We start from the raw sequence: 24,031 nt of genomic DNA, 5'->3' as shown, positions 1-24,031 counted from the left end.
GTGAAATATCTATTGTGGCCCCCTATTTTTTAGAACAAAAACAAATAGCCATATGAAAATGGTAACTCTAAGACTAGCCAATCTGCAATAAAAGGCTCATATGCTGGATCCTCTCAGTATTTCAACTATCTGCAAAGCCCAAGGTATTGTGTGAATGGAACATTCACCACCTGCTTAGGTGCAGCAATCCATCAAATTTATTTTGACTGTGCCTCCTTTTATTAAGACTTGTATCAGCAAGAACAGCAGCACTATTGTGGGCACAATTCCACACTATTAATTTGAACCATCGTCACTACTATTCTAGAATCATAGAATCCCTACAGTGCGGAAACAGGTTCTTCATCTCAACAAACCCACACTGACCCTCGGAGCACCCCACCCCGCCTCAACCCAACTAATATACACATTCCTGAACACAATGGGCAATTTAGCATGGCCAATCAACCTAGCCTGCACCTATTTGTACTGGAGCACCCGGAAGAAACCCATGCAGACATGGGGAGAATGTGCAAACTTCACACAGACAGTAACCAGAGGCTGGAATTGAACCTGGGTTCCTGGTGCAATGAGGCAGCAGTGCTAACCACTGAGCCAAATGTGCCACCACCATCACTGGTAAACATTCTACAATTTCCACACAATACCATTGTGGAAGCATGATCATTATAACAAAGCTGTGGCTCATCACTATCGTCTCAGAGATGCTAAGAATGAACAACAAATGTCACATCATCACCATCACCCATATTTGGATAACTAGTCCTTTAAAAAAAGTGCTTGGAAAGTATGGAGCTGGGTCATATCAGAAAATAGTCTATACGTGCATCTTCCCTTTCAGTTGCAAAATGTACTGATCGGTTCATGTTGCAGAAGTATTTTTCACTCAAAGAACACATGAAAGTGAAAACATTGGGATTACACACCAATAAGCTTTCATTCTTCAAACATATTTAAATAGCTGTCTTAACGCATCCAAATTTTTTACCATCTTAAAGCAAATGACCATGCGTGACTCATGGGAGCCTACTTCAAGTGTTCATTGTTTACTCATGAACTGTGACAGGGAATGTCAATAAGGTGTTCAACTGTACAGGACTGTTAGCATTCAGTACACCATTAAGAGACACAATCTCACGATATCATCACTGTATCACAGCATGTGACGTGAAGGTAAAGAAGTCTCAGGGCTACACCTTAACTTAGGCCAGTTGAAGTATAATGTGGTGAGAAAGTATACTACTTTTTGTAACTAACCAGCTGAATGCTAGCCAAGCCATGAATGCTTCCAGGAATAAATGAACTATAATAAATCTTCTGGATTTTTCAAGATGTTATCCACATCCTAGTTTCCAATGCTATGGAGGGATAACACAAGTAGAGCCATGTCAAGTAAGCATACCCTACTGGATACAAATGAATATCAAACATGATAGCCACAAATCTAAACACTCTGAACAGTTATCATTGGTTCTTTTTGTTTCATGTAAAATGTAATTGTTTAATAATGCATGTTTTGCTGCTGACAAAGAAAAATTGACAAAGCAACAGACACTGGTCTCAGTTTCTACATCAAGCATCAGCAATCATTCCCAGGTCAAACATAAAAGCGAACACAAAAAAAAAGCAGGAAATTGTTCATCACTGTATCTGCAACATTATTTCATTCATGACAAACCTTCTTACGCCATTTGATACTCGTAATTTAATCGCAACTAGCAACAAAGTAAAAGTAGTTTGCCCAGTGGCTGATATTTACTTCTGAACAGAGATAATTTATTGAAAAAAAATTGATAGTTAGTCCAGATCTGTTTTCCTGCAGAGGTGTGGGTATAGGGTTTTGGCCATTGGTTTTCATACCTAAGTATTAAAGGGGAATAAATGGTATATACTACTCCCATCAAAAGGAAACATAACAAAAGCATGAACTTACGTCCAAACCTGAGCTCTTCGCTTTTACTGGTATCGCCACTGGCATACTTAGCCTGGAGCCAGGACTTCCAAGCATTGACGCCATATGAGTAATTTAATCCAGTACAGCACTGTTGGCTAGCAAGAGAATCACGGGAACAACTTTCTGAAAGCATCAGCCGCTTTTGACCCTGCAAATCAAAAAGCACGCAAAAAGTCAAGACCAAAATTCAGTCTTTATGATGAAGTGAAAAGTCCTGCAACACTCCCCTGAAAACTTTGCCCTATTTTTCTATTCTCCATTCAAAAAACCTAAGCCTCCTTTTATATTTGAAATCAAAAAGCAAAAACTGACTAACTTAACCAGCCCCAGACGGAAATAAGTTCCACAGCTTTCAGCTGCCCTTCAGTATCTTGGCCAAGTGGTCACATTTGATGTATGAATTAAAATAGTGAGTGACATTAACCTATTTGTTAAGTGAAAGTAGTCCAGGCCAAATTTAATTTTGTCCTCACAGCATGCTTAGCCACAACTACTTCCTAGTTGGGATCATCAGTCAACAGCAGCTGTGTTCTCGTATTTTCTTCATTCCTGACTGAAACATTTACATTTACAAAATATTCTTAATTTGTATATTTTAGTTCTACATTGACATTTATCAAATGAATCATGGTAGCTGTGGAGTTTTTCACCAATGACAATAAGTTCTTGTTACAGCTTAACAATTTTGAATTAGGTTTTAAATGGACGAACCTACAACTTGACTCTGCTGACTTTTGAAAGTCACGTGGCTGTGCCAAACAAAAAACAAAACCAACATAAATCATACCCTTCTGACTGCTCGTGGGATTTCAGATTCTGGCTGTTCTTCATCTGTTGTTACAATTCCACAGTCGAATAGGAAGTCAACACCAGAGTTAAGTTCCAATGGGGCTGAAATATAAAATAATTAAAACAATTTCTAAAATACTTGTAAAATGTTCTATACCAATATTGAGAAAATATGAAAATCATTTTTTTTGGTTTCATAACAGCAAAGCTATTCTTTCAATGGAAAAAATGACTCCACTATAGTAAAGTACTGTTGTTTTACGTGGAAGACAGATGCTCAGATTACAAACTAACCTGACATATCCACACACACCACAACAGCTTTCTGACTTGCATGTCAGTGAATCTCAGTAAAGTATTATTTTATAGTCCATAAAATTATAATGAAGTTCAAAGTGGAGTAAGCTGTAAAAAGCCTCCTGTACTCAATTCTGCTCATGTTTACTATCAAATAAACAACATTTTCAAATTTGCATTGGGAAATTACAAAAACAAGCTTATCAATTAAAAAGAGTCAAATTACTCCATCATTACTTTTACAGCTTTATAGCAGCAGGACAATGATAACAACAATTTATACTTACTTTTGGGGAAATCTGCTTCTAAATCCTGTCCTGGCTCATCTAAGACATTAGCCATCTTAACTGCCATGGCCAACACATCATCTCTGGCAGGTCCGAACAAGTCACAGTCTTCCAGGAGGCCATCAGCACTTGGATTGCTAGCAAGATCTGAACAAACAAGGAAGAAATAACTATACCAAATAGAATATTGATAAGATAACTAATTCTAAAATATCATCAGGTGCAAGAATAGAAAAAAAAATCCAAATACTAATCAACACTAAAAACTTAATAAACATATAGTTACTTAAAAAGGAAAACTCGTATGAGCTGTCAGCTTTGCTCAATTGCTAGCATATCCACGTCAGGACAGATGATTTATGTTCAAACAGTGACTTGTAATTTCAAGATAATAAAGTGTGGAGCTGAATGAACACAGCAGGCCAAGCAACATCTCAGGAGCACAAAAGCTGACGTTTCGGGCCTAGACCCTTCATCAGAGAGAGGATGGGGTGAGGGTTCTGGAATAAATAGGGAGAGAGGGGGAGGCGAACAGAAGCTGGAGAGAAAAGAAAGTAGGTGGAGAGGAGAGTATAGGTGGGGAGGTAGGGAGGGGATAGGTCAGTCCAGGGACGACGGACAGGTCAAGGAGGTGGGATGAGGTTAGTAGGTAGGAAATGGAGGTGTGGCTTGGGGTGGGAGGAAGGGATGGGTGAGAGTAAGAACAGGTTAGGGAGGCAGAGACAGGCTGGGCTGGTTTTGGGATGCAGTGGGGGGAGGGGACGAACTGGGCTGGTTTTGGGATGCGGTGGGGGAAGGGGAGATTTTGAAGCTGGTGAAGTCCACATTGATACCATTGGGCTGCAGGGTTCCCAAGCGGAATATGAGTTGCTGTTCCTGCAACCTTCGGGCGGCATCATTGTGGCAATGCAGGAGGTACCATTCGGCTGCCCAGTTCATCCCCTCCCCCCACTGCATCACACAACCAGCCCAACTCTTCCCCTCCCCCGCCACTGCATCCCAAAACCAGCCCAGCCTGTCTCTGCCTCCATAACCTGTTCTTCCTCTCACCCATCCCTTCCTCCTACCCCAAGCCGCACCTCCATTTCCTACCTACTAACCTCATTCCACCTCCTTGACCTGTCCGTCTTCCCTGGACTGACCTATCCCCTCCCTACCTCCCCATCTATACTCTCCTCTCCACCTATCTTCTTTTCTCTCCATCTTCGGTCCACCTCCCCCTCTCTCCCTATTTATTCCAGAACCCTCACCCCATCCCCCTCTCTGAAGGAGGGTCTAGGCCCGAAACGTCAGCTTTTGTGCTCCTGAGATGCTGCTTGGCCTGCTGTGTTCAGCCAGCTCCACACTTAGTTATCCTGGATTCTCCAGCATCTGCAGTTCCCATTACCTCTGATACACTTGTAATTTCATTTGAGTTATGTTAAATTGTACGCAGTCATTTACAAACAGGCAATTATTCGGATTTCACTTAGGCTCCTGTAAATTGGAACAGGCTCAAACAGGTGATATGGGGTTTGGAGGATTTGCAACGTGTCACTAAGTTTAAAAAAAAACATGGCCTGCAGGGTCCTAAGTGGTTCATCACGATAATATTGTGGCTAGTACGGTAGATTGGTGGCCACAGCAACCCTATTTCGAATCAGAATCTTAAAGTACCACAGCAAGCAGTGGTGTCCAAACCTCTGAGCTCACGTGCCACCTGCTCCAGCAACGTACCATAACACATCTGACACGGCTCTTTAAAATAATCCAAAAGATCTTAAGTGTAGAAAAACTGGTTCCAGTTCTTTGTTTCCCTGCTGAGGTTTTTTAGAACAAAACACAAGCTATACTTGTGGTGTACACAATATTGACTAACACCAGTGTTGTAATGAGACAGTTTTACAGCATTGTAATAAGTATTTTCAATGAGATGCGGAATAAAGTTGAACATAAAGATCTCATGGCTTGACTTGTATGGTTTTCTCTCAGTGTTATGAAGTTGAAATCTATTCTACGTTATTCTTTCAGAAGTTCACTTCGAAACCAAAGAAAAATCAGGTGAAGATATGTACACTATAGCAATCGAAAAAAATGTTTAAAATAGTTAGTATTTTAAGGTACATGGCTTAAGGAAGGATCCATTGTTCATCAGAACAGATTTAAGAATAATTTTGAAAGAGAAATGAACAGAAATAAATTAAACTTGCCACAAAGATCTGATGAAGCTTTCTCCATTTCCTCAGCCTCTGCTATCATCTCAGCCATGGCGAGTATATCAGCTTCAAATGGGTTTGAAGGAATTTTGACCTTCAGTTCCTCTATTGCCTCCACTATCTTATCAGCACTGTCTAAAGTAGTAGGAAGGAACATCGGAATAGGGACCTATTTTGCAAATCACATGACAGTTTGTTACAAACGTAAAACATTTCAAGTTTAAATGAACAAAAACCTCTGTACATATGAAAATATCAACAAGCAGAAGTCGGTCAGTCAGTTCTTCAGGCCCATTTCACCAATCAATACGTTAATGGCTGATTTGTGTATGCTCCAAATTGCACTTTCCCACGTCTCTCTGATAATCTTTGATTCACCTTGCTGAATCCACCTCCCTCCATCTTAAAATATTAAACTACCATATTCTGAGACAGCGTTCCAAAGTTGCAAAACCCTCAGGAAAAAATAATTCCCCATCTATCATGAAAGGGACACTAATTTTAAAAAAAACTCATTTGTTTCAGATATCAATGGAGTAAAACTTTTTTGAACCAAAGAATTTGAAGCCTTTTTTAAAATAAGGAGGTCAAAACAGTATAGAGTAGTCAGCTTGTGGTCTCATCAATGCCCTGCACAAGTGAAACTGAACTACTTATGTTTAATATCCAATACCTTTCTTAAGATTAGCTAATGAAATAACGCCACACAGGCAGGTATCCCTTCACCAAGTCACCCTTTATTTCGCATGTGCATAGTAATGACAGTGGTCCAGTTCCCAGAGTGAACAGAACCTCTGACACTTCTGATAATCTGTCAGCCAAGACTCCTTGATTGGACAAGGCTGACAGCCCCACTCAGGCAATTCATATTCGACAAGGTCCACCCAGCTGATCTCATTACAGTTGCTAAATATCTACCTCTCTAAATTTGGGGGATGTAGGCCTGTTCATTTTCTCGTCGCAACTCCTGAGGCGTTTTTGTACCAGGTCTGGTTCCTCCAACTCAGGCTCAGATATGGGAGGCGCTTACCAGTCTGTAGCCCGCCTCCCGCGCCTGGAGTATCTCGGAAGAAATTTGTCCTTTTCCTCAGGAGGTAAAGGCATTGAGGCTGTGATATCCACGGTGTCCATCTCAGACTCCGAGACTTCTCCAGCACTAGACAGAGGTGGAGAACCCACTGGTTCCAAAAGCCTTTCTGGAGGTTCTTGGAGGCCAGGTATATTTTACTCCTGTTCCATTTGCAAATTTGCAGCTTTCACGTGGTCCATGCGCTTGTTCAGGAGTGCCTCCCCTCCCTGAACTTTGCAAGATCAGCTCTTGTGATGCACACTGACCATGCCTCTTACTCATGCAGAACCATTTCCAAGGTTTCAGCATCAAACTTTGAAGCAAACTGTCTCTCTTGCTTAGAGAAGTCTTCTGTCCAGCACTGGTGTTCCTGATGCCATTTCATCCTCACCCCCGCAGGTTCAATAAGATCAGTTTGGAACTGGTGTACAGTCTTCTCCCCATTAGCAACTCTGCTGGAGCTAACCCCATACATGCATGACAGGTGGTTTGATAATTAAATAGAAACTGGGACAGTCTGGTATCCAGTGAAGCTGAAGGTTTTTTCCTTAAACCTGCCTTCAAAGTTTGGACTGCTCTTTCCGCCAGACCATTGGACAATTGGTGGTATGGAGCTGTCCACATATGCCGATTGCTATTTGACTTCAGGAAATATTCCTGCTGGAATATGATGGCCCATTGTCAGTGACCAACACTTCCAGCAGCCTGTATATTTCAAATCTTGCTTGCAGCTTTCATATCATCATCCCCGTGTTTGACAAATGAACTGTACGCATGTCCACACTTGAGTGGGCTTACACAATGACAAAGAACATGGAGCCCATGAAACACCTGACATTTGGTCGACATACAACTTAGTTCAGGATTTATTTCCACAGATGTAAGGGAGCTGCTGGCTGTAATTTTTATCATTGTTGGCACTCTGGGCACTGCCTGACCAATGCGGGTATGGTCTGCATTGAACCTTGACCACTACACACAATTTCTCGCCAACATCATCCATTTGCATACCCCAAGATGACCCTGGTGGAGTTCAGCCAAAAGCTGGGAGCAACCTTTCCTCAGGACAATCACTCCTAGTCCCCGTAATAAAATGGCGTACTATACTGTGATTTGGTCTTGCCAGGTCCAGAAAGGTTTTATTTTTGGTTGTGATGGCCCTTTTGTTTCCCCCATCGCCAGCATTGTTTTAGTTTTTCCTGGACCGGATCACTTTGTGCCCACAATCTGATATTGTCAGCAGTGACCAGAAAGTTTAAAACCAGAATGGACTCTTCTGGTGGTAGCACCACTGTTGGTGCATCTGCCAGCAGAAGGCAGCACAATGCATCTACATTTGATACTTAGCCTCATGGATGGTGCTCCAACTTGTAATTGTACTTACTTAGAATGACAGCCCACCACTGAATTCAACCAGAAGCAACGGGTGGCACAGCCTTATCCTTTGAGTAGCCCTCGCAAGGGTTTGAGATCTGTGACTATTACAATTTTACGTCCATAAAGCTCCTGGTGGAACCTCTTCCCAAAGGTGACCACCAAAACTTCCTTCTCTATCGGGGTGTATTTGCATTCTGCATCAGCCAAAGTCCCTTTCTCAAACCCACACTAAGCTTTCTCACCATTCTTCATGAACGAGTCTTGTCATAGCAGTTTTAATCATACTTTGAACGGTTTTAAAAAATAAGTTACGCATTACAGAATGTAATAGAGCTGATATCACCTAACAGTTGAACTGTGGGAATCTAATTAACTGAACCATGAATCTTATTTAATCAGCAGGTCATTCCACTGTAACCAGTATCATAAATAAGCCAAGCCCAGTTCTCAAAAAGATGTTTACACATACTTTTGAAAAGAGATCCCTGGGTGGGTTTTAACAGCAGAAACCTGTTGTGGTAGGTTGGCTTGCCGAGCTGGTTCGTTGTTCCGCAGACATTTCATTACCCTGCTGGGTAACATCATCAATGCAGCCTCTGATGAAGCTGCGCAGAGGCTTGACTGATGATGCTACCCAGCAGGGTAATGAAATGTCTGTGGAACAACGCAACAGCTCGGCAAGCTAACTAAACACAGCATCCACAATCTGAGCTACAAATCTACACTAAAATTTTAAACACTAATAACGCTTTGCCTATTCTCATTCTCTCAACACACTATTGTTGAATCTACTCAATGAAAAATCACACTTGATGAGAATACACAACAGCAGTCAATATTTTAAATAAATGAACAGAAGGGGGAAAAACTTGGAAATGAAATAAACATCAGCATTCCATCCACTGCAATTTCTCTACTTCCCTTCCTGCGACATTTATAAATTCAGCAACTGAAAAATAAATCAACCATGGGCAAAAAAACATGTAATATTAAAAATCAGTCATCAGAACTAAGTTGAACCAATAGAAATTGGAAGTTTTTCAAAATTTGCATGCTCCTACTTTATATTTATAAGCTTATAAATGCAGTCTTATAAAAACTAAATTATTCAATTTTGATAATAACTAAGTATCTCAGATTTATTGCATTCTAAGTTACAAAAATTATGAAACTTACCGGGATTGGCATAGAGAAAGGCACTGGTGTGTTTTGACAATACATATGCAAAGGCACTGGTATGAAGACTGGCACAGGGATAGGTACCACAATCAATTGTGGCTTCCATTCTTCCTCTGCAATGGAAAATGAATGAATTTAAAAATTGGTTAAAGTATTGTAATCTTATTGCAGATATATAATGTTTAACCTCTGAGTTAGTAAAAAATAATTTAACTACTTTTTTCCAAAGTTAAGACAAAGGTACAGGTGCCATGTACAACCCAAACCTTGCACCCTCCCAACAAATGCAAACCCATTTCTCCAATATTCAAAATATAATTTCAAAGAGATTTATCACGGTTCTGACAAATCAAGTGAAGTACTGAGTTCCACACAGCTGTAAGTTATCAATATTGTAAAAATAACACCTCCTGCATTAAAGTGATAGAAAATGTTTCCTAAAAGATAGATTAACAGGAGAAACAGAAGCAAAAAGCACTAGCATCCTGATCTTGAAAAATACAATTACCTAACACCTGGTGGCCTGACGAGGCTTGATTTCAAACCAAGTGAAGACAAATAAAGAAGGAAAAGCATATGAAAGCATGATGAAAAAAGAAAATGGTTCATTAGCTGACATCCCCCTTTTCCCCTGCCCGATTACAAAAGATGAATAAAGATGATCTATGGCATTTTGTGTTCCATCTGTTACCAGTCCTACCTCACCACCATTAAAGCACCCTAACTGCATTTTTAATAACTTCCTTTAACTTCAAAGACATGGCTTCTAATAATCAAATGTGTTCACATAATGCATTTGATGCAGCCGGAAATATTTGATCACCATACACTGGTCCCTGCATGGGCCTGTGTGTGCTTAAAGCAGGAAATTCTGAGAATTATAGGAGAGCACCCGACACCTAAAATCATAACTCAGCAACAAGTCAGTGATGTCAGCAAGAACTGGGAAGATGATGGGAAATTTTAGGGGAACAAAAAAAGAACATCTTCCCCTTCTTTGCATAGACTTTTCTCATTGGACTACACCCACTCAGCTGTCAAAACACGAACACCAGATTTAAAAGGGAGGTGGGGTAGAGCAATAATGAATTCAAAACCAGGGATAAATGATTCCAGCACAAAAGCTGTACAAGAGGAAAAGTAGTTCGTTGGGCTTAGAGAACACAGTCAGACAGGGAGGGAAAAAAAAAAATCAGAACATTCACTAGACAATAGATCATTTTCGGAAAACCAGTACATAGAAACCAGAGGTAGTAAAAATGTGAGGCTGGATGAACACAGCAGGCCAAGCAGCATCTCAGGAGCACAAAAGCTGACGTTTCGGGCCTAGACCCTTCATCAGAGAGGGGGATGGGGAGAGGGAACTGGAATAAATAGGGAGAGAGGGGGAGGCGGACCGAAGATGGAGAGTAAAGAAGATAGGTGGAGAGAGTATAGGTGGGGAGGTAGGGAGGGGATAGGTCAGTCCAGGGAAGACGGACAGGTCAAGGAGGTGGGATGAGGTTAGTAGGTAGATGGGGGTGCGGCTTGGGGTGGGAGGAAGGGATGGGTGAGAGGAAGAACCGGTTAGGGAGGCAGAGACAGGTTGGACTGGTTTTGGGATGCAGTGGGTGGGGGGGGGGGGAAGAGCTGGGCTGGTTGTGTGGTGCAGTGGGGGGAGGGGACGAACTGGGCTGGTTTAGGGATGCAGTAGGGGAAGGGGAGATTTTGAAACTGGTGAAGTCCACATTGATACCATTAGGCTGCAGGGTTCCCAGGCGGAATATGACTTGCTGTTCCTGCAACCTTCGGGTGGCATCATTGTGGCAGTGCAGGAGGCCCATGATGGACGTGTCATCTAGAGAACGGGAGGGGGAGTGGAAATGGTTTGCGACTGGGAGGTGCAGTTGCACCATTTCCACTCCCCCTCCCATTCTCTAGATGACCATTTCCACTCCCCCTCCCATTCTCTAGATGAGCAACTGCACCTCCCAGTCGCAAACCATTTCCACTCCCCCTCCCATTCTCTAGATGACATGTCCATCATGGGCCTCCTGCACTGCCACAGTGATGCCACCTGAAGGTTGCAGGAACAGCAACTCATATTCCGCCTGGGAACCCTGCAGCCTAATGGTATCAATGTGGACTTCACCAGTTTCAAAATCTCCCCTTCCCCTACTGCATCCCTAAACCAGCCCAGTTCGTCCCCTCCCCCCACTGCACCACACAACCAGCCCAGCTCTTCCCCCCCACCCACTGCATCCCAAAACCAGTCCAACCTGTCTCTGCCTCCCTAACCGGTTCTTCCTCTCACCCATCCCTTCCTCCCACCCCAAGCCGCACCCCCATCTACCTACTAACCTCATCCCACCTCCTTGACCTGTCCGTCTTCCCTGGACTGACCTATCCCCTCCCTACCTCCCCACCTATACTCTCTCCACCTATCTTCTTTACTCTCCATCTTCGGTCCGCCTCCCCCTCTCTCCCTATTTATTCCAGTTCCCTCTCCCCATCCCCCTCTCTGATGAAGGGTCTAGGCCCGAAACGTCAACTTTTGTGCTCCTGAGATGCTGCTTGGCCTGCTGTGTTCATCCAGCCTCACATTTTACTATCTTGGAATTCTCCAGCATCTGCAGTTCCCATTATCTCTCATAGAAACCAGAGGAGCCATTTTGTATACAGTAAAAACGACAGTGTAGAAATGCAACAAATAAACAGCTTATTAAGATATATTTTACTGTGGGAGGACACTGCTTAAAGGCACCGTGGATCCCTTGATTTTCTTAATAGGCTGGCTATTAGAGACAACTGAAGCGAAATGGAATTTTAACCTACAACAGCAAAACCTCAGGCAAAGTACTACTACAAGCACCATTCCACCCATAAGCACCCTTCCAAATGATATCAGGCCAATTTAGACGGCACTGAACAAAAACCACAGCGTGGGGCCGGAGTCAAAAACAGTTCAAGACAAAAATCAAGACAGTGGATTTCTTTCTCCAATAGGATTATTAATGAACTGGCGTTTTAAGGCATTTGAGCGTTACATGATGATTCATATTTATCCCAGCTTACTTTACGATTTGTTTCCATGATTGAATTCAAATTCTAAACTTGAAACTGCAGGATCTAAACTCAATCTCTGGGTTAGTGCCTTGTTACTTGGACATGACTGATACACAACTATAGTCTTTATCAAGATGATGAGTGCTGCGTCTATAAATGCCGCACATATGCTCAAGGGCTTCAAGATAGCAAAGATGCAGGGCATAGCAAAGGGAAGAACCAGATTATAGTTCCAGGTATCAATCACTACCAAATAGTCATTTAAGGCTAACTTGTTGAATTCAACATAGTACATGGACATATCCGTTCCTTCACATCAACCTTCATGAACCAGCAATTTAAGATATAATTAAAAGCTCATGTTTCTTTGAAAGGTTTTTAAATGAATGTGGTAAATATACAGCAAATTAAATCAACTGGCTTTATAATCTTGAGTATCAAAAATTTCTCTTCAACTTGATCATTTACCTGTTTGACATCCTTTGGACTTCATTTCAGGTTTACAGGAGATGCCCTTATTCTGAGTCAAGGGTTTACACAGTATAGCCTTATTCTTCAGTGTCACAGGAGGTGGAGATGGTGGTGAAGGTGGTGGTGGCGGCGGAGGTGGTGGTTGCTGTTTCGATGACCGAGTCTGTACGGATGCCTAATAAGGAACATTTTAAAGTTAGAAATATATTGGAGAGTTATCACATTTATGGAATAATGAATTTTGGAAAAAAAACATTAGCCAGAGTGGATTGGATGTGAGACTGCATCGTAGAGACAACCAAGTTTCCGAACTGAATTCTGTCTGTTCTGAGTCAGCCAACCCCAGCCACGGTTCTCTTTCGAAATACTATCCAGTGAAGACTGCTCAGGAGTTTAGGTGGAGGGGTCATGAGAAGAGTCAACAGAAACAAATAGGAATTTTGCTGCCCGCTCACACACGATGAATGGTCACTGGGTGAGACACAGTTCTACTTTCACTCAAGACTGAACTTCAGGATGGGTCAGTAGGGATAATATGGGAGTTATGAGGGAGAGCGGCACACTGGAGAGTGGAATGTCTTCAAAAGAAAAAATGAAATGTCATTGGAGTCTACATGAATAAGATCACAGTCACTGAAAACAATGCACTTGAATTCTGAATCCCATTCTAGAAAGCAATCTATCCTTTAATAACAATAAGATAGCCATTGGTTGTTATTTGAACATATAAATACCCACAACTTCAAAGCTCTGCAACATACAGCAATGTATCTTGTTCCAACACAGCCACCCAGGTATTATTTCTATTTTAGGCTAAACATGAATGATAATTTTACAGTTGATATGATCTGCAAAGTGGCCAAATTTTATAACTGGAGCATGCTTCTATTTCACCTGTAGTATTCGTCCAGCTATACAACTGAAATATGAAGTAGTTACTGGACTTTTCCCCTTCACTGATTTAATCTCCTTAATAGAAACGGCTTCAAATCCACCAAAATCCTGCTTCAAATCATTTCCACAAGCCCTGTAAACTATTATTCCATTTGACAAAGTAGACAGAAGAGGACCAGAAACTCGCTTCCCAAACTGTGATCACTCCAGTTCATCATTTCCCAAAGAAGCTGTCAAATCAAAGGTTTGAAGGAATGTGGTTTTCAAAAGAAAAACTCAATTAAATCAAAAAGAACTGCAGGAGAGGAAGGAACACTGTGATTATGCACCTGTCAATATTTGTACATATTTTCAGAATTACCTTCCATTCAATTAAAAATAAGATTTGACTTTAAACAGTTTCAGAGTGTAAGATCTTCAGTGTTAACGTCCCCACCCCTATGGTAATGCCCATGTGCAAGAGACACCCAATTAAAGCAGTTAATGCTTTACAAACTGAAATACCAACAAAATATGCTTAAATACACAGTTCTGATGAAGAGTCAAATCTGAAACTTTACCTATTTTTCTCTTTCAGATGTTGAATGGCCTGCTGTACGTTTCCAGCAATTTTTTGTTTTTATTTCAGATATTCAGCATTCACACTGCTTTTTACCAATGCTTTGCTGATTAACTCCTTAATAAATAAAAGTTATATAAAATAAATGGTTAATAATGGATTTGAAGGTAGGATAAGCACAAAGATAAATCAAATGCTCCATGGAACAGAGTGTTTCTTGCAGTGCTGGAACTGTGAAGGGAGCTGACTACTTATGAGCGACTAATACAAATACAAGGTAGAAATCATGGAGTTTTGTTCAGCTATTATTGGAGACCATAAGATATTTTGCAGAACTTTCCCTCATTTCAGTGGTGGCATGGAATCCATCAGAGGACAGATAGTACACAGTCTGTGGAGGAAGTAAGCTTGATAAGCCATATAGCCTTTTGCTATTCATTGCTTTCTTACGTTTGTTCGTATCCAATATGATTATATATCCATTACACAAAACCAGAAACAAAATTTCAGTCTGCAGAGTAACACAAAGCAAAACAAAAATAAAGGATTAAGACTTAAGTGATTGAAAAACTATAAAATTGTGAATTTCTGACCTTAGATGACATGTTCAATTTGCCTGAAATGTATAAAGTGCATCCAATTTCCATGATAACTTTTCTATAACGTGGGACAATTTTCTTTAAAAAAAAATTGAGTGGAATATGGATGCACTTACCTTAGACATTCAGGGTTCAATCTCTCAACTTTTCAGTTATCACCCAGATCATGGGAGGAAGGACGCTGAATGTGGAGTTAAAATGGTTAAAAAAAAACACTTCAATCCACTCCTGTGGCAGGTGGAAGATCATTCAAAACAAAAAACTTTACTTACTTCAAACTGCGTGGGAGAGGGAGTCGGAGAGGGAGTCGGAGACGTCGCACTCGTAGACTCCTGCGCCTCATCTGCAAACAAAAGACACAGATTGTTTGAAACAAACTGAGCCGATGTTTGTGACTGTGCACGTTTTGAGAGTGTGCACATTTGTGGGTGTGCATGTTTACAAAACTTCAGGAAGTTTTTTGTTCAAAAATCATCCACATTATAATGTGGAAGTAATTTGAGGTCACTACTGCACATCTCTGTACTTGCACTAGTTTGCGCAAGTCGTGCAACATCTGCACGACATACTACCAAACAGTTGCTGGGACAAAACAAACATGCCAATTGTTTCTCATACATGTGTGTTTGAGACATATTTCATACATGACTAAACAAACAAGTTAGATGTTTGTGAAAAACTGGCAGCTAAATGAATAGTTTGAAAAAGGGACCATGAGGCGCATATTGATATCTGGGATTTGGATTTGAAGACAGCTCAAACCTATGGGACTTAAAGGATACATCCACATGCCATGTGAAACAAATAAATGGAGTCTGGAGCAGTCTAACCAAGTACCTCTCACGTAGGAGCTCATCCCATTAAAATGACAATTTATTCCAAGATAGCTATAAACTGAAATGTAATTGAATCAAGTGGAACAAGATTAAAATTGTAACTAAGTAAAGTCAGACCAACTCATTACACACATGGCCTACAACCACCACCCTTCACCTGAACAACACAGCAAAAGAAACCAAATCTACTACTGCTACAGACTGAAAATACAAATAAATCAAAACACATTTAACCAAAACCTTACATCCACTTCAAACCTGTGCAGAGCCAAAAGTCATCAGAATGGGGATTGCTGTTCAATATTGTGAACGGATACATGCAGGACATGGGTCAATACACTGCAGAATCGAAGTAATTTCTTATCTTACAATTTACATCCTGGTTTTGAAATCCACGACCTTGCCTCTCCCTGTGTCACCTCCTGCAGTTCTACAATGCTCCACAATATCTGTGACATTATTGACATCAAAGTCAATAGTCCTCCAACCAAACACTTAACGAAATGTCCAAGTCCAAAGAGAATATTTTCCAGGAGAATGAAAACTCCTGACTGCCTTAATTGATGAATTAAATGAATTGAGTGGTGAGTTAGGACGGCAGTAAATAAAACTATGTACATGAATATATTAATAAGAAAAAAAGCTTGAGCAGAGGCATTGAAAAATATATTTGATTCTGAAAGGGTTAATGCTGCAAAGTGCAAAGGTCCACTATCAGGATAATGTCATACATAGGGTGTACAGCTCTGGATTCTGAAGAAGCTTGACCTACCACTGAGGTCTTCCTACAATAAAAGTAATTCTTGTTCAATGACAACTTGTTAAATCAATTCTCGTGAACTGCTCCCAATTATAAAATTTGACAACACATCAATCTTCTCTCTGTCCGGTGCCCTCGAGGTATGATTGCAAATCTTTTTTCAAATTGAAGACTGTTGTGGTGGGGTTTGCTTTGCTGATAATAATTGATCAAAAGCCAAAATAACAAGTGTAATTCTTAAAACAAAGACAAATTATGAGACAGAATTAGGTGAAAAGTTGATTTAGTATTTCCGTCAACTTCTTGGAAATTCATGAATAGCACACCCAAATGAGCATTTTAAAACATTTCTTTGTACCCTAATAACCCCATTAGTTGCTGGTTAATATCTCTACAGTAATGTAGAGGTTTCCATCCCCTCCAAGCCCATTTACAAAATGCTTTAATGCCTCGTCTGTCCGATAGGATGATTTGGAATCACTCCCAATACTGCGTAAATACCTCCTGACTGTAATTCTCCAAGTAAAGAAATGCTTGTAACATCAGGTTAATGGCAACAACACTACTGATAAATCAGAACATGCAATGTACTAAGGGCAGAGAAGCACGCTGGCCATGGCTTTGCTAACCCACTAAAGTGCAGAGGTTGGGTGGACAGTAGGAACGCATCCAAGAATTGTATACTACTCTCCATTGGCAAATATGCTGACAGGGGTAGGTAAAATTCTGCCCCAAGTCTTGACTGCAGCATATAACTTAGTTTAAAAGCCCGAACAGATAGAGAAGTAATGCCTTCAAATAAAGATCTTGCAAACTGTACAAGTTCTTCCATTGAGATGTTATTGCAAGGGCCCCAATTAAACAGGAACGTAATTGGACTTGTCATCATTGTGTGGCTCAAGGGGTCTTGTGGCACAGTGGTAGTATCCTTACTTCTGGGCCAGAAAGTTGGAGTACAGTCAGGTCTGCAAAAGTTTGATTTTTTAAAAAAAATCTATAATACCAAAAATATCAATAATGTTGACATGACAGACTAGACATATGGAATCCTACAAAATCTGTCTATCATCTACAAGGAACAAGGTCAGCAGCATAATGCAATACTCTCCATTTTTGGATCAATGAAGTTCTAATAACATGACCCAGGATAAGTCAACCTGTTTAACTGGAAACCATTCACTCCCTTCACCACAGCAGCATTGTGCACTATGTATAAGTTGCACTGCCGCAACTTGTCAAAATTCCTCTAACAGTGCCTTCCAAACCCTGACTGCTACCATCTCAAAAAAGGACAAGGACAGCAGATATTTGGGAACTCCTACCAGTTCCCCTACAAGACGCATATCATCCTGACTTGAATAACAGCACCAATCCTTGAGTGTCACTAGATCAACAGCATTGTGGGTGTACCCGACAGATTGCAGCAGTTCAAAGTGTGGCTCAAGGGTAATTTAACATGGGCAAAATATGCTGGCCTTGTAAGCAATGCTCTCAGTTCATCAGAGAAATTTATTAGACAATACATTCATTGTTTATGATCCCAAATTCATCTCAAGTTGTTCCCAAGACAACTACCAGTGCCATGCCTACAATTATTAATGCTTTACCCTAGAACTTTACTGCTCAAAATACTGTCATGCACTATCCAATTTTACAAGGATAAATTCAAGATAATTCAAGGTATGAAGCTGGATGGACACAGCAGGTCCAAAACGTCAACGTTCCTGCTCCTCTGATGCTGCTTGGCCTGCTATGTTCATCCAGCTTCACACCGTGCTATCTCAGATTCTCCAGCATCGGCAGTTCCTACTATCTCTAAAATTCAAGATAGTCCTTTTTTTCTCCCCCCAACAGCTTCCATGGGTAGTACATAACACGTCTCATGCTTCATTCTGATGATAATCAGGAGTTAACAACACTAACATATGCAAAGTTCAAATAATGCAATAATTTTGAAGCATTGTGTTGCTGTTAACGGCTGACATTAATATCTATCTTCATGCAAAACAATTTCAGAGCTACATTTTTTTTAGAAGGTTACTTTCAAATTTGGGTACTGTTGTTGTTTGTTTCAAGATTCAAAAAGGTGGTTATCCAGACCTCTGGAACAAACATATATATACACACACACACCTTCTCACTCATGTCCAACTATGATAATCTTGCATAATGTATGACTACAATGTAGTACATAATAGAAAAGATAAAACGTTAAATGATGTAGCACGTTCCTTGGCATTTGAAAAGAGAAAGCTCTCATTAAAAAGATTTTGATGGAAATTTTATCTCTGAAAGATACATACATCTTAGACTAAGTTATTTCAAGCATTATTTTCTTTTATTGCTGCAGGGTATGCGTTAAGCATTACACAATACTTGATGATCACTCACTCAACTGCAAAAACTGTTAAGAGATGAACACAATTTTTTTTAGGGACAAAATATGCATAAACTGGTATTACCATGTGTCCCTATTCATTACAGTTGGGAGTCAGGACAAATAGTGAAGGTACTAGCTTTGATTTCTAGCTTCAGGGCAAGGTAAAAGATGGAGTAGAAACACAGCCCAATATTCCAATACGCCAGTCTGGAATCTAGCAAGACCAGTGAACAAGTTAGGCAAGGGTCTAATATGATCCTAACTCCTAGTCAAAAATCTTGCCAATTCTCACATTGCTTACGTTACCTGTGGAACACTATACCAGGATCCAACCCGCAGCAAAAAAAGAGTAGACAAGTAAGCCAGGACAAACCTGAGAAGGCCATTGACAAGTATTATAAAACCAGTGGACTAAATGTTTTAAACAATCACACAACAGACTGTCCCAGAAGAAAGTACTCACATTAATAGCTGCATCCTTTTAAAAGGCTACCTACTTGAGTTAGTGCAAGGACATCTGTACAAGGAGTGGAACTTGCAAATATGTACATGCTTGATGGAAAGTTCAAGTCATAAACAACTTCATTTTAAGAGCTCCTATCTTGAGTGTGAAGCATTAAAGCCAGTTTAAAAGTTGAAAGTAAACTACAGCACAGTAAAATTAACACGTTGCAAAAGCATGAGACAGCTAATTCTATTATTTTAGCAATGGATTAACCAGTTTAGTCTGAAATTAATTTAAGGCAAGCACAAAAATCACTTGTATGTTGGTAACTCGTCGCAAATTCGGTGTTTACGAAGTGTACTGAAGAAACACAAAATACATAACACGTGAGAAGTATTATCTTTGCTCAGTGGTTACATGCATATACACAAAATTGGAGCTGAAGTAGATCACTGAGCCTCTTAAGCCTCCTGCAACACAATAAAGTCATGGCTGATCTGTTGATTTAAATTTCCCATTCTCATCCACCTAGAATAACACCTAATACCCCTGGCTAACAAAAATCTCTCAGTCCTAAAAGTATTCAATGACTCCAGTGCCTCGAGGCAGAATTCCACAATGGCACAACCTCAGAGAAAAAACTTCTCTTCAGTAATGTTCTAAAAGGGTGACCCCTAATTTTAAAATAATGCCTCAAGTTCTGGATTGATCCCAACATCTTTTCCACGTTCACCTTGTGAAGACCATCATGGTTTTGCGTACTTTAATCAAATCATCCCTCATTCTTCCAGATTCTAGTGGAAATAAGACAAGCCTGTCCGACCTCTCTCAAGGCCACCCACTCCAGCTACCAATTCAGATGCCCACTGAACCGCATCCAATTCATGTACTTTCTTTCTTAAATAAGCAGACCAAAACTGCACACATTCTTCAAAATATGGTCTGACCAATACTTCACACAACTGAAACATAACATCCTTATTTTGTGACTAATACCTCTTGCCATACCACACAGCTTCTTGTTTAGCTTTCTTCATTATTTGCTGCACCCGCATATTAACTATTTGTGAAACATACAGAAAACATGTCAATCCTTCTGCATTTCAGAATTCTGTAGTCATTTTCCATTTAAATCAAACTTATTTATTCTTCCTGCCAAGTGAACAATTTCATATTTTTACACGTTATACTCAAACGACCAGATTTTTGCCCACTCACTCAATTGATATATATTTGTCTGCAGTTTCCTTACGTCTTCTTTGCAACATACTTTCCTACCTGTCTTTATCATCCAGGACTTTAGTTACCAGATTATCAGTATTCTCATCTAAAACTGTAAGAAATTGCAAGACTCACACGTCACATCACTCCAATCAAACAACGATGCAGTTATGCATATGCTTGTTTCTGCCAGCCAAGCAATCTTTAAAGCATGCCAGTAGGTTACCTCTACATTTTGAGTTTCATTTTCCACAACAAGCTTTGATGCAGCATCTCATCAAATACTTGCCAGAATTTGGTATGTTCTCACGTCAGAGTGGAAATTCAAGCTCAAATTCCACTTTAGGATTACAAGGTTAACACCTCCAGTGAAAAAATATTACACTATTAGAAGTATTGGGTTTTGAATAAAACAACAGGTGGAAGCATGCTTGCTTTGCCTTATGATATAACAAAATGCATTTTGAAGAACAAAATTGATTTTGAAAATTTCCCACTTTACCAGGCAATACATAAACACTTAGCTGAACCACCAAAGAAAATCAATCAAATGTATTGTCATTCTTTGTGGTGTGGGACTTCGCTCTGGTCAAATTGCTTGATACAGGATAATAATCTAAATATCACAGAAGTGAATTCCTTGGCTATGAGATGCTTTAGGAAATCTTATGGGCATGAAATATCTCCAATAGTAAAAGTGCATTTCTTCTCCTTTATGGAGGTCACGAAGATTGACATTACATGAGATGGTGTTTATTTGCAAAACACTCAAAGGTGATTACTTTAACAAGGACTGTAAGGCAACAACAGTATCAACAACTGCACTTCCACTTCAGCACAAGGTATTCAGTTGTCAGTCCAGCAATACCGCTATAGGCCAGGTAAAGGTTCACCTTTTCCGCAGGAGATAATGGAGGCATGTCATCACTGAATAATGCAAGCACCACTCAAAAGTCAAGATGATAGATCCCATTAGTTAGTTTAATCCTCTCCAATCAATGAATGCAACCAAGCAATGAAAGAAAGGGAAGCTTTAAAACAAAACCCTCTTGACAGAGAAAACGTCTCACATGCAGACATGTAAAACAGCCAAATATTTTTTGTAGAGAGAAATGAAACTGTTTTTTTGAAAACTCATGGCAGTCACGCTACCTCTTCCACCGAACAAGAAAATGTAATCATGAGCAAATACATGGGAAAGTATAAGACTAAATGCAACAACCTGGGAGGATCTTTACTTCAAAAGCGTCTTCCAACTTGTGCTTCATGTGAAGTATTTCTTTCAAAAGTAAAAAGTTATTTTACTGGCTGAAATCATTCTTGCACGTTTATTCCTCAAGACAAACATATACTGCCAGGTTAATCTCTCAATTTATTTGGTGTTGGAGGTGCATATCCAGTATCCACTATTGAAAATGAGACAGCAATGCCCTAAATCACTACTACACAATTATGCAAAGTGAATGATGAATGCCTATGACACAAATACTGCAAGTTTACAGAGATGCACAGATAACAGCTGATAAAGCGAAGATCAGAACTCGCAAATATCAGCTAAGAATAGCTAAGTGGTCACACCTCAATGGTTGCTATGAAATTGCTATTAGATCGATAACTATAGCAATGTACCAGTTGACACACTGGTGCTATCTGCTATACTAGTATATTACGTCCACTGCCTACAACATGCGGCTTTCTCTACCCACTTACTGTTGAGTAGACTTTCGGGTCCCTTCTGCGTCGCTAGATTGGGTTGGTTTTGCTGACTGTAGAAGCGCAAGAGGCACTGCTGGTTGCAGAAGTGTTTAATTTCCCCGCGCCAGTGTACCGTTTCCAGAAGCTTGCCCTGACGTTTGCAGGCATGGCATCTGGCTACCTGAAGGACACAGTGAACAATTAGGCAGCAGTCAACTTCTGCACCCAAATAAACATGTTGCACAAGGCAGGACACAGCTGTTAACACATTGCATGGAACGAGAAAAGGGCCATTCAATCCATCAAGCTTGTTCCATCCACAGACAGTGTACAATCTGCCCTACCATGGGCTTTTATTTAATGACCTGAGGGAAAGTTCTGCAAAGTTTCTCCCTGTTCCAAGAAAGTTGAACATGCTTCCACAAAATCTATCCAGAGTCACTCAAACCTGGCCAGTTGCTCTCCGTAGATGACAGTTTCATGGTCCCAGCGACATAGGAACCGAAGTTTCCATGGAGCGTTTGATGATCTCTGTCTGTACCTAACTAATCTTTTAATCGCATTCCTAGCCAGATACTTAGCCAGCAAATTTTTTTTTTCCTGATTGAGTTCGACACCATTAACTGCTTTTGCGAGGAGTCTGTTCCACAGATCCATTACTCTGTGAGGAAGGGGGGAGAAAAGGTAAGATTCGTAGGCAAGTCTGAATGACAAGATGGTGAAATTCCATGTCCTAAATACAACATCATCAGTAAGAAAATATTCACGCCTCTTAAGGTTGGCTGCATAATCCAGATTCACAATGTGCCTGTGGAGAAACAGTGGAAGAGTGTTTTTTTTAAAAAACCACTAAAGGTAGCTAAAGTAAAGACATGCAACATTTCAAGAAAATTCAACAATAATGCAACGTGTAGGTTTTTCATTTAAACCTTTCTCCTTTTTGACAACATTAAACAATGTGAAATAAGAACTACAAAGGCCCATCACGTGGTACAACAACACCTCTCAAGATTGACTGTTCTCTTTCACAGTTTTGACCTCTTGTAATTCTTCAGTTAAACAGATTCTCCTAGCGCTATCATCCAGGGCACTCATATCTTCACAGACATACTGGCAGTAGAACTGAACTGAAAATAATTCAACTCTTCAACCAAATAATTCGGCAGCACAGGTAGCCGTATGGCCCAAAGATTGTTTTGCTGGTTTTCTGAAAAGAGCAACATATTTAGTCCTAATCTCTTGTACTGAATGTAACTTTTATTTTTTCTCACTCGTATTCATGCAATTCCTTTTTGAAAAGTATTCAATTTCATAATCTTATGCACAAAAAGAAGAACCTTAGTAAAATCCCTCAAATCTAAGCCTATTCTAAGCACATTTCCTGTTCCTTCAGTCCATTCTCATAACCAACATTGTCTTACCATGCTTTCAGCATATCCCTTGGTTTTCCCATTCTTCCTCAAATGCAGCATCCAAAATTAGACATATTATCACAATTGCAGCATAACCAATTATTATTGTGATCTACACATTCTTATGCCTCCAATTCTAAAACACTTGATTTTTAAACTTTAAAATAAAAGCCATTAAAATCTCTCACCTTTCTAACAGCTCGCATATCTGTACTATTACTCTCTGCTCATTTACACCTGTTAGAGTTTTACAGATGGATGCACATTTTTTCTCGTCATTCCTTGAAAAATAGGCTTATAATTCAGTGTGAATTTGTGGGATATTTTCTGGGGGCCTCCAAGCAAATTAACTAAATGTTTTAATATTGTAACTCCTTCATCCTTTGACAATGACGTACTCCAAGTCTATTTCTCATTTAAATACAAGTAAGACAAACTATATAGTTTTGAGAACAACCTGGCCTCAGGTGACCATACTACAAATATACATTACTAATGACTCTCAGGTTCCTGTCTTCTCTCAATACTTGCTACTATTTCAATGCCAACATCAATCCAAGCTCAAAA

General features: G+C 40.1%; 1 protein-coding gene across 1 annotated transcript in view; it reads right to left on the bottom strand.

The window, feature by feature from the left end:
• LOC125458674 (zinc finger MYM-type protein 3-like) overlaps window positions 1–24,031 on the bottom strand; it is a 94,791-nt gene that overhangs the window by 26,737 nt on the left and 44,023 nt on the right. The window contains exons 14-21 of the mRNA XM_059651255.1: window positions 22,068–22,233; window positions 14,988–15,058; window positions 12,661–12,838; window positions 9,145–9,260; window positions 5,517–5,691; window positions 3,328–3,474; window positions 2,742–2,845; window positions 1,934–2,102 (exon numbers count right to left, since the gene is read on the bottom strand). Coding sequence (XP_059507238.1) covers window positions 1,934–2,102; window positions 2,742–2,845; window positions 3,328–3,474; window positions 5,517–5,691; window positions 9,145–9,260; window positions 12,661–12,838; window positions 14,988–15,058; window positions 22,068–22,233 — 1,126 coding nt within the window. The remainder of the gene's footprint in view (window positions 1–1,933; window positions 2,103–2,741; window positions 2,846–3,327; window positions 3,475–5,516; window positions 5,692–9,144; window positions 9,261–12,660; window positions 12,839–14,987; window positions 15,059–22,067; window positions 22,234–24,031) is intronic.

This window comes from Stegostoma tigrinum, chromosome 15 (assembly GCF_030684315.1).
Source record: "Stegostoma tigrinum isolate sSteTig4 chromosome 15, sSteTig4.hap1, whole genome shotgun sequence".
NCBI lineage: Eukaryota > Metazoa > Chordata > Chondrichthyes > Orectolobiformes > Stegostomatidae > Stegostoma > Stegostoma tigrinum.
The sequence above is the reverse complement of the archived record's forward strand: the minus strand, read 5'-3'. Positions and strand labels throughout refer to the sequence as shown.